Source organism: Rhodnius prolixus, unplaced genomic scaffold (assembly GCF_049639745.1).
Source record: "Rhodnius prolixus isolate KJV_2025 unplaced genomic scaffold, Rpr scaffold_3, whole genome shotgun sequence".
Classification (NCBI taxonomy): domain Eukaryota; kingdom Metazoa; phylum Arthropoda; class Insecta; order Hemiptera; family Reduviidae; genus Rhodnius; species Rhodnius prolixus.
In genome coordinates, this window is record NW_027411603.1 from 2,775,939 (window position 1) to 2,791,423 (window position 15,485).

At 34.1% G+C, this 15,485-nt stretch overlaps 1 protein-coding gene across 6 annotated transcripts; it reads right to left on the reverse strand.

Annotated features, from left to right (window-relative positions):
• Nucleotides 1-1,251: 1,251 nt before the first annotated feature.
• Nucleotides 1,252-15,209, reverse strand: LOC141452161 (pyridoxine/pyridoxamine 5'-phosphate oxidase-like). 6 transcript variants are annotated; one of them, XM_074124061.1, is made up of 7 exons: nucleotides 14,994-15,209; nucleotides 4,886-4,951; nucleotides 3,835-3,977; nucleotides 3,650-3,749; nucleotides 2,832-2,906; nucleotides 2,512-2,714; nucleotides 1,252-1,468 (listed from the first exon to the last, which is right to left on the reverse strand). In XM_074124061.1, exons 3-7 carry the CDS (start codon nucleotides 3,975-3,977, stop codon nucleotides 1,345-1,347), a joined length of 645 nt encoding a protein of 214 aa, XP_073980162.1. In that variant the 5' UTR covers nucleotides 4,886-4,951; nucleotides 14,994-15,209; the 3' UTR covers nucleotides 1,252-1,344. The 6 variants fall into 6 exon arrangements, with proteins under 6 accessions (XP_073980162.1, XP_073980157.1, XP_073980161.1 ...); XM_074124056.1 differs by lacking the exon at nucleotides 14,994-15,209 and adding an exon at nucleotides 14,380-14,579; XM_074124060.1 differs by lacking the exon at nucleotides 14,994-15,209 and adding an exon at nucleotides 12,006-12,078.
• Nucleotides 15,210-15,485: the final 276 nt, after the last annotated feature.

A 15,485-nucleotide genomic window follows, 5' to 3' on the forward strand; every position in this document is an offset into this window, starting at 1 on the left:
ACTGATAATACGTTGGAATGGAAGCAGTTACTAAGTGTGAGTGTACTGCGCATGCTCACTAAAAATAAATAGGCAAGAAATTCAAAAAAATTATATATAGCACATTAGCGGGAAGTTGAGAAATTTAAAAAGAATATATTGAACATTGGCGGGAAGTAGTTTAAAAAGTCAACGGTAACTGTGCTGTACTGCGCATGCACCAAAAATAAATAGGCCACACCTCCGTGGGCTATTGTAAAGATCAACCCAAAATTGTTTATTTATTTAAAAAAAAAAACACAAAGAATACATAAACTTAGTAAAAAAACACAAGTAATCAACTACTGCATTTTCGGCGCTCAAGCAAGAAAACTGTAACAGTAACTAAGAAGGTTGATGTCTGGTTATGACAGCCTGTAGCGTTGCCGCCACTTCATTTTTGACGGAAATAGCCGTACAATTTTTCGTTTATCATCGAGAGCTCATTGAATACATTTTAGAACGAAAACTTTTCTTTGAAACATTTTATCGTCTGTAAAATATTACGAAGAATTCAATTGTAAAGGTTAAATTCCAAATTTGAAGAAAAACTTTTTTCCGGAACAGCTGTCACTGAGGTGGGTTAGGTTTTAGCGATTTCTCCGCCCCCTTAAAGCTTCCATTTCCTTTTCTTTTTTTTTTTTTGCGGAACTATTTATTTTATTTGAATTCGCTACAAGCTCAGGAAAAAGGAAAACCGACAAGCTAAGAAAAAGAAAAGGAATCTGAATATTTTTTTTTTTTTTAATTTTTGCGTGCACCTGAGCATGAAGAGGATGAAGGAGATAAAGGTCAGGTCAATGGAAGAGGAGCAGGAAATACCAGATTAACCGGTGTGTTAATCGCGTCCTTGAAGCATTCGTAAGATCAGTAAAGCTGATCAGAATATATTATGAAAAATTCTCATAAAAAGAGGAAGTAATGATGCTTTGGAAACATATTTTTTTAGTTTTTAGCAGCAAAAAATGTGCAAATTCGCAAAGCTTGTTTGGAAATTTCATTTACTATCGTAAGAACAGATTTGAACTTATTTCTTGCAAGTCAGAAAGCTTAGCTTTCATAAAACTGATGACTGCAGTAAAAAAGATGAAATGTGATAATATTATACCAGGAGAAAAGTTCTTTCGAGCATTTATTTTCTAGAAATTGAGCTTGAAGACTTTCTGGAACAGCTTCATCCTGGAAGTAGAATTCTAGAAAGTCGTGGCACAATTACTTGATTAAAACCAAATATACGAATAAATTTTTTTGTTTTTAATTATTACAAATATAAAAAAAATATAACTATATAATATATAAATTTTACTTCAAGTATAAAAATGGAAATTATGCGGCAATTCTGGAAACTTCCCATACGTTGTTCTCCTTCAAGTACAAAACTCTATCAGCAATTCTTTGCCCAAGTGTTTCATAGAATTCCATCATTGTTGGCTCCATTTTGTACGCTCGCCTAAAATGCAAAATACTATTGTTTTGAATTGATCTGTTGTGAACACAATGATTTCTACATTCCTATACTTAATGAATCCGGATGTTCGTCTTTGGATACATATAAAGAACTGATTAACGACCTTATCATAAAGTGCACTTCAGGTATCGGGTAAATTTAAATAGATCACTTCACCCAAGATCTTGATGCACCAAATTCAGAAGTTTGTCTCTTAAAGTTATATTTGGGGAAAATTTGTGTCAGCCAAGAGGATAGTGATTTTCGTTGAACTCCAGGTTGTAGTTTCAAAGGCTAGTTTTATTTGCTGTTTCTGAGTTGGCAGCATTGTTGGCAACAAAATGGAAAAACCACCTAATTAATAGAGGAGTCACTGGATTATCAGTGAGGCATTAATCTTTGCGGTAGGCATACAGGAAAATAAGAAGGCGTATTCTGTGGGCAAGAAAAGGAGCAAGATTAGGTCAATCCCTTCTATCCCCACAGTTGTAGTTCTGAAGCTTCCTGCTAGAAATGGATAAAAAAACCTTGTGTTCCGTGCTTTGTGCAGCAGAGAAGAAGACATGGAATCAGTTACTGCCGCAGAATTAGCCCCGAAAGGTAGAGATGGCTAGCCATAAGGCAAGACTTTCTGTAAGACCATCTTCACCATATAAGGATAATGGACTCGCTGAATTAATCTCTTTGCAACCATCAAGGTATGACGCAGAACCACCTTCTTGTTCTGGAATGGGCGACTTACGCGTAACGGCGCTAGATGAACCCTTATTTATTTTTTAGGCAGTGAGATCACTCCTAGAAAGAATTTTCTTCCTGGTAAGAATCTTTAACTTCGAAAAGTTGTAGAAGGCAGTCCCTCCAGTGATCTTTATGCTTGTCAACTGTTAGAGTAACGCTGTTTTGGGAGGAAGTTCTTTGTTCTCAACCCATTTGCCGGCCACTTTAATCAAATATAGACTTAAGTCCAAGAAGCACGTTTATTGTAAAATAATATGCAACTCTCAATTATCAAAACTAAAACTAACCAATCATAACAGGACACTTACACATGATCAGGTCTCTCCAGTTTATGATTTCCAGTGGAGAATTCTTTAAAGAGTTTATCATGATGTTCCTTCAAATCATCCCACACCACTTTCTGCCCTTGATGGCAAACGTATGCTCTGATTTTACAAAACAACGGCTCTTGATCGTAAATATCTTTCCAATCTGTTATTGGCAATTCATTGATTAAGCCTTCAGCTCGTACCTAAAATATAATACGTGAAAAATACAATCTTACACTAATAAAGAGAAATGAAAAATTGTGTCAATATTGAATGGAAAAATAGAAATCCCTCTTTTAGAAAATAAAAATTTGACTAACCTGCCTCGAAAGAACAGTACCATCATTATTTCCGTATACCCAGAGGAATGTCATTGCCACGGATGGGTTCTCTTCCTGCCAAGGAGGAGAAAATTAATAAGATTTTAAAATTATGGTAATTAGCAAATAATATAGTTTAATTATGAAGAAATAGTTCAGCAATTTTCAGCCTAAGATTTATATCTAGTCGTCTTTTAACTTCGTCATACTTTGAGAACCATTGTACACTACAACCATCATTCATATTCCCCAGAAACTTTCCAAAAAAAATATTGTTCCCAGCTAGGCGCAGTGAAAAACCCATGAATTTAGTTTCAAAATGCAATAGTTTCTTTATTGCAGAACAACACATTGCAGTCTTGAAGTGCAATTTTGGAAGATGTGCTAAATACCGTTCTACAGCAGCTTCACCTCTTTCATTTCACTTAGAACAGTCTTTCATCCACGAATTTCTTTAGATGAAGTAAGAAGGTATCAAATCTAATGATAATCCAACAATTGGAACCTCAAATCCCTCAATTTTCCAATATCATAAATTTTTGTTTTTGAATCGGGACTTTATTCTGATGAAAGATGATTTCAAGTTTTTTTTCTTTCGCAAACCAGGTCTCAAGTTTCAAATCTTTTCAATAATACTTAACATTATTTGCCAGTTATTATTTTTTACTATTTGCAATGTAGACAATAAAAAAAAAGTCCTTTTCCTGTTTTATTATTAAAAACATGTTTGAGTCATCTTATATTTTTCGTTCAACCAAACACGCTATTTAAAAAAAACTATTTTGTAATTTCCAAAGTAGTACTTAAATTAGTCTTACCAGTTCTGCAACCTTCTTACTCCTGTTATCCGTCATGATGACAAAGCCATCTTTATCAAGTCGCCTAAGTACAACATTCCTGGCGCTTACTTTTCCATTTCTGTGGACAATTTAAAGAATCACCTATTAAATGAATTGTGTCAGTTTATAAACAAAAAAAAAATAACATAATATAATGTAATTACTTTGTAGCCGTGGAAAAGCAAAGCGTTTTTGAACTCAAACCCTCCGTAAGTTGTTCATGGTTCCATTTTTTGAACAATGTAAAAGGGTTTTCCGGTACCTCTTGAATTTTATGAAAACCTGTGTCTTCAATTTTCACTTCCATCTGGAAAATTAGATTTTAAATAATTTGTAAACAAGTAAGGTAGAGTTTATCCAACGCTAGTACATTACTTTTTTGTGTTCTTTGTCAGAACAGTAAATGATACGTATGACCAGTGTAAATAAAACTACTTTTCTGTAGTAAAATAATAGAAAAATTTGCTAAAGATAAAAATTAACGCTCGATATTTTGAAGGCGGCACAGTTTATCTGACTATAGTGGAGAACTGCGCTTAAGGCTGGACGGGCCCAATCATCGCCTTTGTTCGTGAACATTCGCTTATCAATTCTGAATTATATACTTTACACTTGTGTGCCGAAAAATAATTGTATAAAGTCAATAATCGTGAAGATTAAAAGTTTGGGAGGGTGCACAATAATCTGTAAAAATGCGCCTACAAAGGAATGCTACATGCTCCTTAAGGCTGGAAACATAGTGGAGCGGCGGGCAAAGCGGCGATGATAGCGAAGAGCAAAGCGGCAAAAACAAAAACTAGAAGTAGATAGAGTTGCTCTATCTTCGCTTTGCTCGCCACTATGCGCGGTCCCATATGTTTACTTGTGTTTGATTTCGCCGCTTCGCTCTTCGCTATCATCGCCGCTTTGCTCGCCGCTCCACTATGTTTCCAGCCTAAGGAGAAGTGGACGCGCACGAAACTAACTGCCCACTCTCAGAACCGATGAGATAGGTTATGTACACATCAATTTGGGTTTAGCATTCAATCATACTCTCTGATACACGATAAAATACAAAGACGAACTCATTCTTTAAAAGTGAACTTCAATACTTTGCAGAACCAAAAAAAATAGATTAGTAGGCTGAAACTATCACAAGTAGTATTTCAATTTTTGGAAATAAAACAAATTAAAAAAAAAAAAAAATTCTACTGAAAACAGGTGAATCCAACTTACATTAAGTGCTGTAGATAAATATCTACTGAAAGTGCTTGAAGCCAATCTGGACAAAATTCGAACACTCTGAAAACAAAAAAGCAAAAACATTAACATTACTGTTGCGTACCCAGTATAATATAAATTCTCTATTCTTCGTGGAAATATTTGAAATTAGATTTTTTTTTAGGGATCAGCTGTTTGATTTAGATTTCACTCCATCTTTAGGGATCAGCTGTTTCAGTTTTCTTCTCGAAAAAGGAAGCTAAGATTTTCATGATATTTGCCCAACTGAATGCTATTTTTTTTTTACAATCTAAACTTATGTTTAAATCATTTTCCCTAGAAAATTCATTTCCCAGTAGTTTTTCATCCCTCTAATGTGCCATTTTGGTTAAATGTGTGGTTCTATCGTTTATATAATAATGTTCAAAACTAAACGAATCGCTAGATTCTGAGTTTCAAGTATTCAACTTGACCGAAAGTTTGCATTTCCAAGTTTTAATAATTTAATTTTCTGTGATTTCCTTTTAAAAACTGATTTCTTTAAATTTAATACAAGTTATTATTACATTATTCTATTGTTTTAGTATTTCAAAATTTATGGTTTGATTTAAATCAAAAATTAATCTGTGGTATTGTGAATTGTAGTTTACCAAAAATGCAACAGTGATACACGGTAAAGTAATCCTCTACTTTTTCAGGCGAGGCTTAACGTCCAACTACCAGGTGCCATGGACGGGGGCTACTTTACTATTTAATTTTTTTTTGTAACAAATAAAAAATAGCTACACACGCAATTCGAACTGGGGATCTCCCTCTTACAAAACCACGTTCGTGACCACTACACCAATAACCACCCCTTTACACGGTAAAGTATACATTTTTTTTTTTGTTTACTATAAGAGCTGACATATTTGTTAAATTTTATTCATCGCTATCTACGATTGGATGTAACAGATGATTACCCAAAATGGAACAACTAATCACCAATCTAGTTGGGTGGGAGCCACAAGAAATCATTAAATTTTGAAATTGGAAATTAAACATTTTTTTAAAAAAAGCTTTTTAGACATTCATAAAGCAAATAAAGATAACTGAAATTTTTCAAAACCTAAGAAAATTTGGGGATTCATTTGATCCCACTGTCCCAAAAATCGAACATGCTATTATATCTAAGAAAAACTAAAAATAAATTTATAAAACTGTTTACTATAACACCATCGCACTGAAAAGTACTTTGTTATTATTCAAAATTATTAACTTTGGATTAAATAAGTTAAAGAACTGTCTTTATCTTTTATTTTTCTGAAGAAAAGCGCTCTAGTTTTGTGATCATCACGATTATCTCTAAAAAGTACCATTTTATGACTGTAAGTACTTAGGACTGTGAATCTAAGTAAACATTTTTACACTACTAAGAGAAGTCGCAAAAAAGTTAAAAAAGTTTTAGTGAGCTAAAACAGAGAATTGCCGAAAAAAAGTAAATTTTCTCTTAGAAAATAAATAAAGTAATTGGAATAGAAAAAAATGTGTAATTACCCTGGTTTAAGCTGCTTTATTTGGGAAATAAATATTTTTAGTCTAAAGTGTGACACGGCGCACTTGTGAACCAGTCTCTAGAATCCTGGTCTGAAGATTAAGATGGTCCATTATCAAAACTATATTTATAAGCTGGTTTTTCTGTTGCGTAATGTTTACTAGAAGGTTTTCTAGCTAATGGGAGAGGTTTCAAACTTAACGAATAATATTCCTTGATCGAAATTCTACTTTGCAGATTTTTCAATTTTTATTTTTCTCAAAAATGGCTCAATAGATGTTCATTCAAATTTTATATACACAAAACTGATGAAAGTCTACAACTTTAATTTGAAATAATAAAACAAACCATAAGAATGCAAGCCTGGTAGAGGGAGGTGGGCTTCCCTTTGCAGTGCCTTGGAGCGTTAAAAGCAGTCCTACCAGTTTTTTTTTTTAAGGGAATTATCTGAGTTAAAGGAACGCGAAGTCTTTTTTAGTGTAGTGGCTGCCTCCAGACAGTGGTACAGACAAAACTATTCATTACCGGACAGTCTTCTCTCGCACGACAACACTGTCCAACACCGTACAGTGAGCTGTAAGAAGCTCCTATGAAAAGACAGGATTCCAGCTGGATTAGAAACCGTGATCTCCGCGCTGGAATCCAGTATACGATAACCACTCGGCTAATCCTCTGACTACCAATTATGCGATAATTCTTAAAGCAAGGTCGCTGAAAGTCCCTTTTCTTTTTACTATAATAAATACAGGGTGATCCATTTAAAACGCACCAATCGCTAATAACTTCTTAGGAAAGCGGAATTTCGAAAAAACCCACGAAGTAAACTATATGTTTTTTTGGGCCTAGTTTTCAAATTTTTCACCCCCGATGCTTTATCTTTATTTTTGGCGGAGTTACGGGCAAAAACCTGATCGGGGTTCCATAAGGACCACTAGTTTTGACAATGAATATGAAAATTAAATAAAAAACTATGAAAAATGACGTTGATCCCGTTTCGATATCCCTAATATTTGTCGAGTTATTTAAGATTAAAGTTACAATTTTATCTACTCGTAATCAGTGTTCCCTCTAAGCTGTGCGCGTGTGCGCGCGCACATAAATTTTAAACAAAGCGCACATAAAAAATATTCGCGCGCACAAAAATTTTGTAAATTTCAGTAAATTTATGCAGAATGGTAAAAACCAAAAGAGAGGAGAGAGAAGTTATAAAATAAATGCCATTAAAAAAAATGTAATCCTTAATTCTAAAATTGTTCAATAATAAGTAATTATGAATTGTTCTTGTCTGTTTGTTTTGACAAATGTTTTAATTGAAAAAATTAGAAGCAGACAACATTTTTACATTGTATTTAAATATTCTTATTTTCCATTTGAATGGAAAAGGGGAGCCACAGTAATCAGCTAAATTCTGTCTCCACGAACTAATGCTTTGACTTGATTTTAGGGAAGTTTTTTCATTGTGTTCCGTTGAAATGTGTGGTATGCTGTGAGATCGAGTCAATGCCTATAAGTAGGAACAAAATTTGGCTGAATATTAATACTATTATTGTATTGTCTTTTTTGCACTTTTTTAAATTGCCGCACAAAATTTGTTTATTTTGGAAAAAACTGCACACAATTTAAAATGTGCGCACACAGGTCACAAAAAAATTAGAGGCAACACTGCTCGTAATCGGTTTTCAATATTAATTTTCCACCAGAAATACACCAGTTTTGGGAGGTCCTATGTCTGCAAAAAATGTTATTTGTAACGCAAAGAACAAACATGTACGTAGTGTAGTGTAATAGTTATGGGTGAATCAGGATAAATTTGTTTCATCATCAAATAAAAGCAATCATCATAATCATTTTAATGCACCCAGTATGCAAGACTTCTTGACCTAAGATTACGGTAAGAATATCTTGCCAGGGATGGGCGGGTGTTGGTCTAGCGGTCAAGAGCGTGGCTTTGTAAGTGGGAGTTCCCCAGTTCGAATCCCGCGTATGACTACCCTTTATTAAAAAAAGTATTATGATTTTTTAAGTAATAAGAATGACTGCATACGTAACATGTACACGATGTTCACAGAGAATCGTAAAAGCCAATTTCAAGAATATTGCAAAAAAAAAAAATTTGAAAAGCAATCAATCTATTGAGAGTTGAAATTCTTCTGGTTGGATGAACTTTATTCAAAATGTGAAATCAGAACTGTGCTAAAAAGGGATTTTCGTTGAAATATTCAAATCAATGTTAAACATCTAGATTACGTAACATGTACTCAATGTTTACAGAAAATCGTAAAAGCCAATTTAAAGAATATTGCAAAAAAGGGTTAAACAAAAATCTATTCAGCGGTGCAATTTTTCCGGTTGAATGAATTTTATTCAAAATGCGAAATCAGAACTGTGCTAAAGAGGAATTTTCCGAGAAATATTTAGATCAAAGTTAAACATCTAGATTACGTAACAGAAAATCGTAAAAGCCAACTTCAAGAATATTGCAATAAAAATTAAAAAACAATCAATCTATTCAGCGATGTAATTCATCAAGTTGGATGAATTTTATACAAATTTGAAATCTATAACAATAATTATAAACATTCCTCTCTGTGGATGACAAAGTCGTAAAAAACTTTTTTAGTACAAACGAGAGTCACTTTCAGTTAAGGAATTTTTCATAGTGGTAATATCAGCAGACAATCAACTTTGCTTTACTAAATATAAGTGACAGAGATCGCGTTTATATTTGAAGACAATTCTAATAAGAGCTTAACTAAGTCAACCCGTAGGATAAGTTTTTATGTTTTGTTATACACTCCTGAGAGGCTTTTATGTCGATTTCATTACCTTTAAAATAAGTTTATTGAAAATTTAAGTCAACTTACCATGATGGTTTTTTAGATGGATGATTCAAATTTAAGTTCTTCTACCCTACTGACGATTTGTTTTGAGTTTATGAAACGAATAATGGAGGGGGACCGGTAAAATGAGAAGGTGTACTAAGTTGACCTGCAAACAGCACTGATTACGTAAGACTTTTTTCTAAGTTGCACTCAGGGGTTCGTATAGCACTTTTTCTAGCCCCAATAAGAACAGATCCAATAGTTTTGGTTGACAACGAACAGACTAAAACGTTCAAGGAAAGTTTATCTGTGCACGTCCAAATCTTTTAACCAAAAGTGCGACATTACCATATTAATTTTCCAACTTTTTTCAATAAAACGGCTCTGAATTTTTTAAAACTTGTTTCTAATACTAAATTATAACCTGTACACCCGCATAAAATAAATACATATATTAACATTTAAGCAGTTTTTGGGAGTACGATGAATACAATAGTTACGTAATAATATGGACTTATTAAATGAATATCAGGATACTTTAGTTAAACTGGTTTCCAAAGGAATGGCGAAGTTAAGCTTGCATCTAAGTGCTGCAACAGTAAATTGTACGGTTCTATTGCTAATAATTTTAGCGGAACCACAAATCAAATAAAAAACTCACTCTCGATAATTTTGCTCATGACTGTAATACCTCCTCTTACCAAGAGTAAGAGAGACTTTATTTCAAAATCAATAAATTTTGTATGGCAACTGTAGCATATTGCGCGGGAATAGTAGTTTTTACAATCGATATAAAATAGCAATGTTTGTTATCTTTATGTAATTAATAAATTGGTCCTACTTTTTCTTTTATGGATTTATTATATCTGTTTTAAAAGATTAAAAATCCTTCTTATATAAGTTGTTTGCATGATTCATTTTTTATTTGTTTTTAAAGATTCCACGAAATGTTTGGCTTAACAACATTTTAAACCATGTTTTTTTGAAATTTTCAAAATTACAACCGGGGTGGGTTGTGATGTAGGTAGCTGTGGTCTCGTTAAGTTTATCATCACATTCTGGGTGCTTTCCACTTAACGCTCAAAACGATCACGCTCACGACCGCGGTTTTGCCCGTTCCACTTGCTTGATAGTGTTACAATCGAAAACCCAAGAGGAATGGACTATGGGGGCGTTTTAACCGTTCATGTAAACATTACAAATGGCGACCTCGAAAATAAGTCAGAAGCTTGAAGAGGTTGTTTTTTAATTTTAATCCCGTTTATAAGCAGTTATAATGAACTTTATTAATTATTGGTAAAGTTGACTTATATTAAAAATACTATATATATATATAATTCAATTTTTTATATTGCATTTTAGTGGAGTTTAAATAAAATTAAAATGTCATTTGTGGCAACAATTGGATATTTATTAATGCAACGTAATAATGCTTTAGAAAGTTCTTCATCTAGTTCCGATGAAAAGTGGAATGCAATTTTACAAAATCGCAATAGTGAAAAGCTTCGTTATTCAGTGATTTAGGGGATGTAAAGGGATAAGTAATTTTTAATTTTATTAGACTATTGCGCCAAATTTCTGAACGCCCACTTCGAGCCACGCTCTTAAGGTGGGGCGTTGTGAGCTTCACATGAGCGAAAATAATGACGTCATTAGTGACGTTTTCGCCACGACCACAGTGGAACAGCTGAAGGTACATTTTGATCGTTGTGAGCGCTTAGTGGAACGGCACCCTCTGTATATTCTGCTCGGGGCAACTTACAGAACTTTTGGGAAGAATTCTTTGACAGGTAGCGTTCTCACCTTCCCTGACCATGTTCTTATAAGGTTTTTGCTTTGTCAAGTCCCTCATTTAGGAAGCTTTCTCCCGGCGGCTAAATGCCTTATCGGCCGCCCTCAAGGTCAAAAGTTGTTCTTCGATCTATCTATTTTGATGTTTGATGCTACTGAGATGTTTTTCATTGGTAATTTATTTCTGAGTGTAATAAACGCGTTTAAGCCTTCAGAGCCGACAATGGACACAATTGAAATACAGGAAATAAAATTCCAATTGAGAGAAACAATTTAATTGCAACAATGTATTCAACTGATATAAACTAGATCAATTTGAAATGGATGATACGGCCAAGCGTGCAGGGAGCAGAAGATATTTAAATAACTCGAATGGTAACATTCTCATCTAACTTTAAAAGTCGTAAATTTTTTTTAGAGTAAATAAAAGTAAATTTCTTTAAATCTTTAAACTCATACCGGTTTTCAAAATAATGCTCTGGGTAGAAGCGTGACTCACCTACCTGACCGCTACTACTGCTAGCTAGTAATCCAACACTCACTCATCTGGCTCCTTCGTAACACAATAATCACTCAATTTATTCAGATATAATTCTGTCATACAATTATAACGATCAAAAATTTCATTTCCAAATTTCTTAACCTCAACCATAGTAATTATAGAAAATCTATAATAGTAATACTTCTTAGGAACTTCCCTGTTTATTTTAAACCCAACCAATTGTCAAAATTAAGATAGAAATAAGTAATTAGGCGTACATTAGGCTCAAATAGTGCCATTCTCCAAATAAGGTCAAATATGCAACGATTGAAGAATCATAACATCCATCATCCTGAACTACTCACTCTACAATCCCAAACTGTCCCTAAAATGTACGCCTGATTCTACAACCTAATTCTAAAGCTGAGACGACCACTTCTTCCAGAACTAATTGTTACTCAATATTTCCCGCTATCGAACTTAGTATTCTGATCTGAAACTACTCACCAGTTATCTCCAGCTATGAAGTTGGCAAGCAGAAAACATCTGAGTAGGAGCAGCTTTCACGATCGTGGCCTCAGATACATAAATGCTTACTCAGCGATTCATATCACCATTGTTCTTCCACTCACACACTCTCACTACTGGTGCCCCTGACAGCTGATTCACTTTCATGAAGAAGACATACCAGTTTGTATTTCAAAGCATAATACATTGCGCCTTAGATACTAAGAAGGTTCTTTAGAGGCAAAGTATTCAATTCGACCTGCTCTTACCTCCATAGTGTTGGAAGAGGTTGTAGAGCTAAATTAGGTGACGTGACGGAGGCGACTAGCAAACATATTTTACTATAAATTCCTCATATTTACACATTAAATAAAATGCAAGACCTAGACTAGTACCGCAATACATCTTAGCTTTGCGGGTCTAGCCTATAACCGCCTAACATATTTTACTATAAATTCCTCATATTAACACATTAAATAAAATGCAAGGCCTAGACTAGTACCGCAATACATCTTAGCTTTGCGGGTCTAGCCTATAACCGCCTAACATACTTTACTATAAATTCCTCATATTAACACATTAAATAAAATTAAGGCCTAAGACCGGGAATTGAACCCAGTACCACAATACATATTAACTTTACCTCTCGGCTACCGTAGCGCCTCCCTCAGAGATAGGTTACTTTTGCAAGGGAAGCAAGTTGTACTTCTGTGGATCCCGAGTCATGTTGGGCTCCAGGGCTCCAGGGCAACGAGGAAGCTGACCGATTGGCAAAAGAGGGGGCAAATCAAGATAATATCCAGGCCCCGCTGTCGCTTAGAACAGCTAAGAGAGAGAGAGAGAGAGAGATCCGGCACCGACTTTGATCGAAGATGGCCGAAGAACAAAGGGAAAAAGCACAAGTTTCCACAGTGGGAGTTGCTTGGAAATATAAAAAGGAAGACTCCCCACCGATCTGCCTAGGACCAGCAACTGTGGCTTGTTTCAGGTTATTGATGGGGCGCGATTACTTTCAAAAGCATCTCCACCGAATTGGCATTAAGGTCAGCGGTACCTGTTTGCTTTGTGGTGGAGATGTTATGAGCGGTCTGCACCTGTTCACATGCCCCCCAACTACAGAATGTCAGGGACACTCACGGACCCACTCAAAAAAAAAAAAAAAAAAAATACATTGGGCTGCCAGACGTCGCATGGCTGAAGTAGCCATTGACCGCTTAGGTTACAAAAAAAAACTTTTTTGAAATTTTAAAACCAATTCAGTTTAAATCGATCTTAATCGATAAAACATTAGACCTCTCAACTTCACGAATTGCTCAAGCAGTAAGTAGAATTTTTTTCAAATAATGCTTCATTGTCACCCATTATCGCATCATGCCACCCTCTTGGGACGGCTGATATGACCACCACAACATTATGGCGCTGCGGAATATCACAACGATAATTTGATACGAGAAAATCAAAGGAAAATAATTTATTCATTTAATGATAACTTTGCCATAACTGCTTGCTCGGCGATAAACAAAAACTGCTAAACGGAAGTAATACGGTTTTGAATAAATTTTTGAATCATTGGGATATAATGGATGTTTTAATTTTTCCCAAGCATTTATACAATCACATTCAATAAACTCTAAACTTCTTTTAAATATATGTATCTAATTTCAGAAGATATTACAAGCTAAAAAATGTTTATCATATGTTACAATTTTCAATTCCTTATCTGCTGGTTTTTCTTACGACGCCATTGTAAGATTTATGTAACATACATTCGCTTTCCTCTAAAACGTCATTCCAGTAGCATGTATGATTCCATCATGAAATAATTGATTCAATAAAATTCTAAATTTTCAAAAAAGGTTCTTGAAAAACAGTGAAGATGAAATGTATAAACTGAGGACACCAAAGTTACCTGAAAGGTACCTTATTAATTGAAACTTTTTTTTTTTCATTTGAACAAAAATTATTTGAGGGTGGATACTTAAGACAAGAGGGAATTAGAACTTATTCCCGTAGGATACGCTGCCTGAACTGTTACTGTGAATTAAATGTATTTTGGAAGGCCAAGTTTAACAGCAAATGCACAGAATATTTCTTTGCAAACTTGAAAATTGGAGTAAGAAAAAGTTATGTAAGTTTTTCATACTTTTTTTCGTACACAAGGAACAAAAATTTAATAATTTCAGTGATGAGCACTCTCCAAAATTTCTCATTAACAATAAGAGATAATGTTAGAAATATGTACACAAAAAAAATTCTCTATAATTAAACTAGTAAAATTAAAAACAGACAACTAAAAGTATGAATTAAATGAATACCTGAATGCAATTCATAAATAGTAAAAAAAAAAAAATCTTTCAAGATACAAAAATATTACCTGAAGGTAAATAACCTCCCTCAAGCAGCTTGCACCAAAATTTTAAAATCAATCAGTGTTTCAATCCCTGGACATTTTTAATGAAACAAAATGAACTAAATTAATAAAAACGAACTATTTCAATTAAATTAATAATCCCCTCCATCTCGGTAAAAAAAAAAAAAAAAACACTGAGCCGCTTACTTGTGCGCCGTCGCAATTAGGTTGAATTTATCGTTTTATTTTGAATGGACAACGCGCAAGGCACATTGCTGATAGGTCCCCAGCTGTGCAATAATGCGAATAATCAAGTCTATTTATATTATTTACCAAAAATAGCTTCTGTCCATCGTTACACAGTTCTTGAGAAGTTATTTATTTTATTTAACATATATTACATAGTGTTATATCTTCACAACCTTTAAGTCGACATTCCTATATTGGAAACTGTTCCGTAACATATGAAGACCAAATTATTTTTAGAAATTACACTTTTACTGATTTTCAATTGATAACTTTTCTTAAATGGAGGTTATGACTGAACGTTTAGAAAGCTTAAACAAAAATCTTTAAGCAACGTTGCTAGAACATTAAAAGTTGATAATAATGCCGTGGCAGGCGTAAACCTAAAATACCTGGATGGATGTACAGCTGGACTCGAAAACATGGATTCCCCACTTAACATGAAAATGAAGACGTGCCTGTCTAATAGACGGCCTCTACCTTTTAATTAACCGACAGACTGAAACCATAATGGCTGGTAGACACATCAATACTTTGAACTGGCAAAGATCTATCCAGTCTTAATAGGGGCCAGTATGACAGCAAATAACACACTACAAATCTTCCCAATATGACAGCAAATAACACACTACAAATCTTCCAATATGACAGCAAATAACACTCTACAAATCTTCCAATATGACAGCAAATAACACACTACAAATCTTCCAATATGACAGCAAATAACACACTACAAATCTTCCCAGTATGACAGAAAATAACACACTACAAATCTTCCAATATGACAGCAAATAACACACTACAAATCTTCCCAATATGACAGCAAATAACACTCTACAAATCTTCCAATATGACAGCAAATAACACACTACAAATCTTCCCAA

What these genes read in the sequence shown, in the direction of transcription:
- LOC141452161 (XM_074124055.1), bottom strand. An exon ending in ATTTATCTACAGCACTTAAT is followed by an intron (nt 3,978 to 4,885) that starts GTAAGTTGGATT and finishes CTAATTTTCCAG; the next exon opens with ATGGAAGTGAAAATTGAAGA. An exon ending in GTACTGTTCTTTCGAGGCAG is followed by an intron (nt 2,715 to 2,831) that starts GTTAGTCAAATT and finishes ATTATATTTTAG; the next exon opens with GTACGAGCTGAAGGCTTAAT.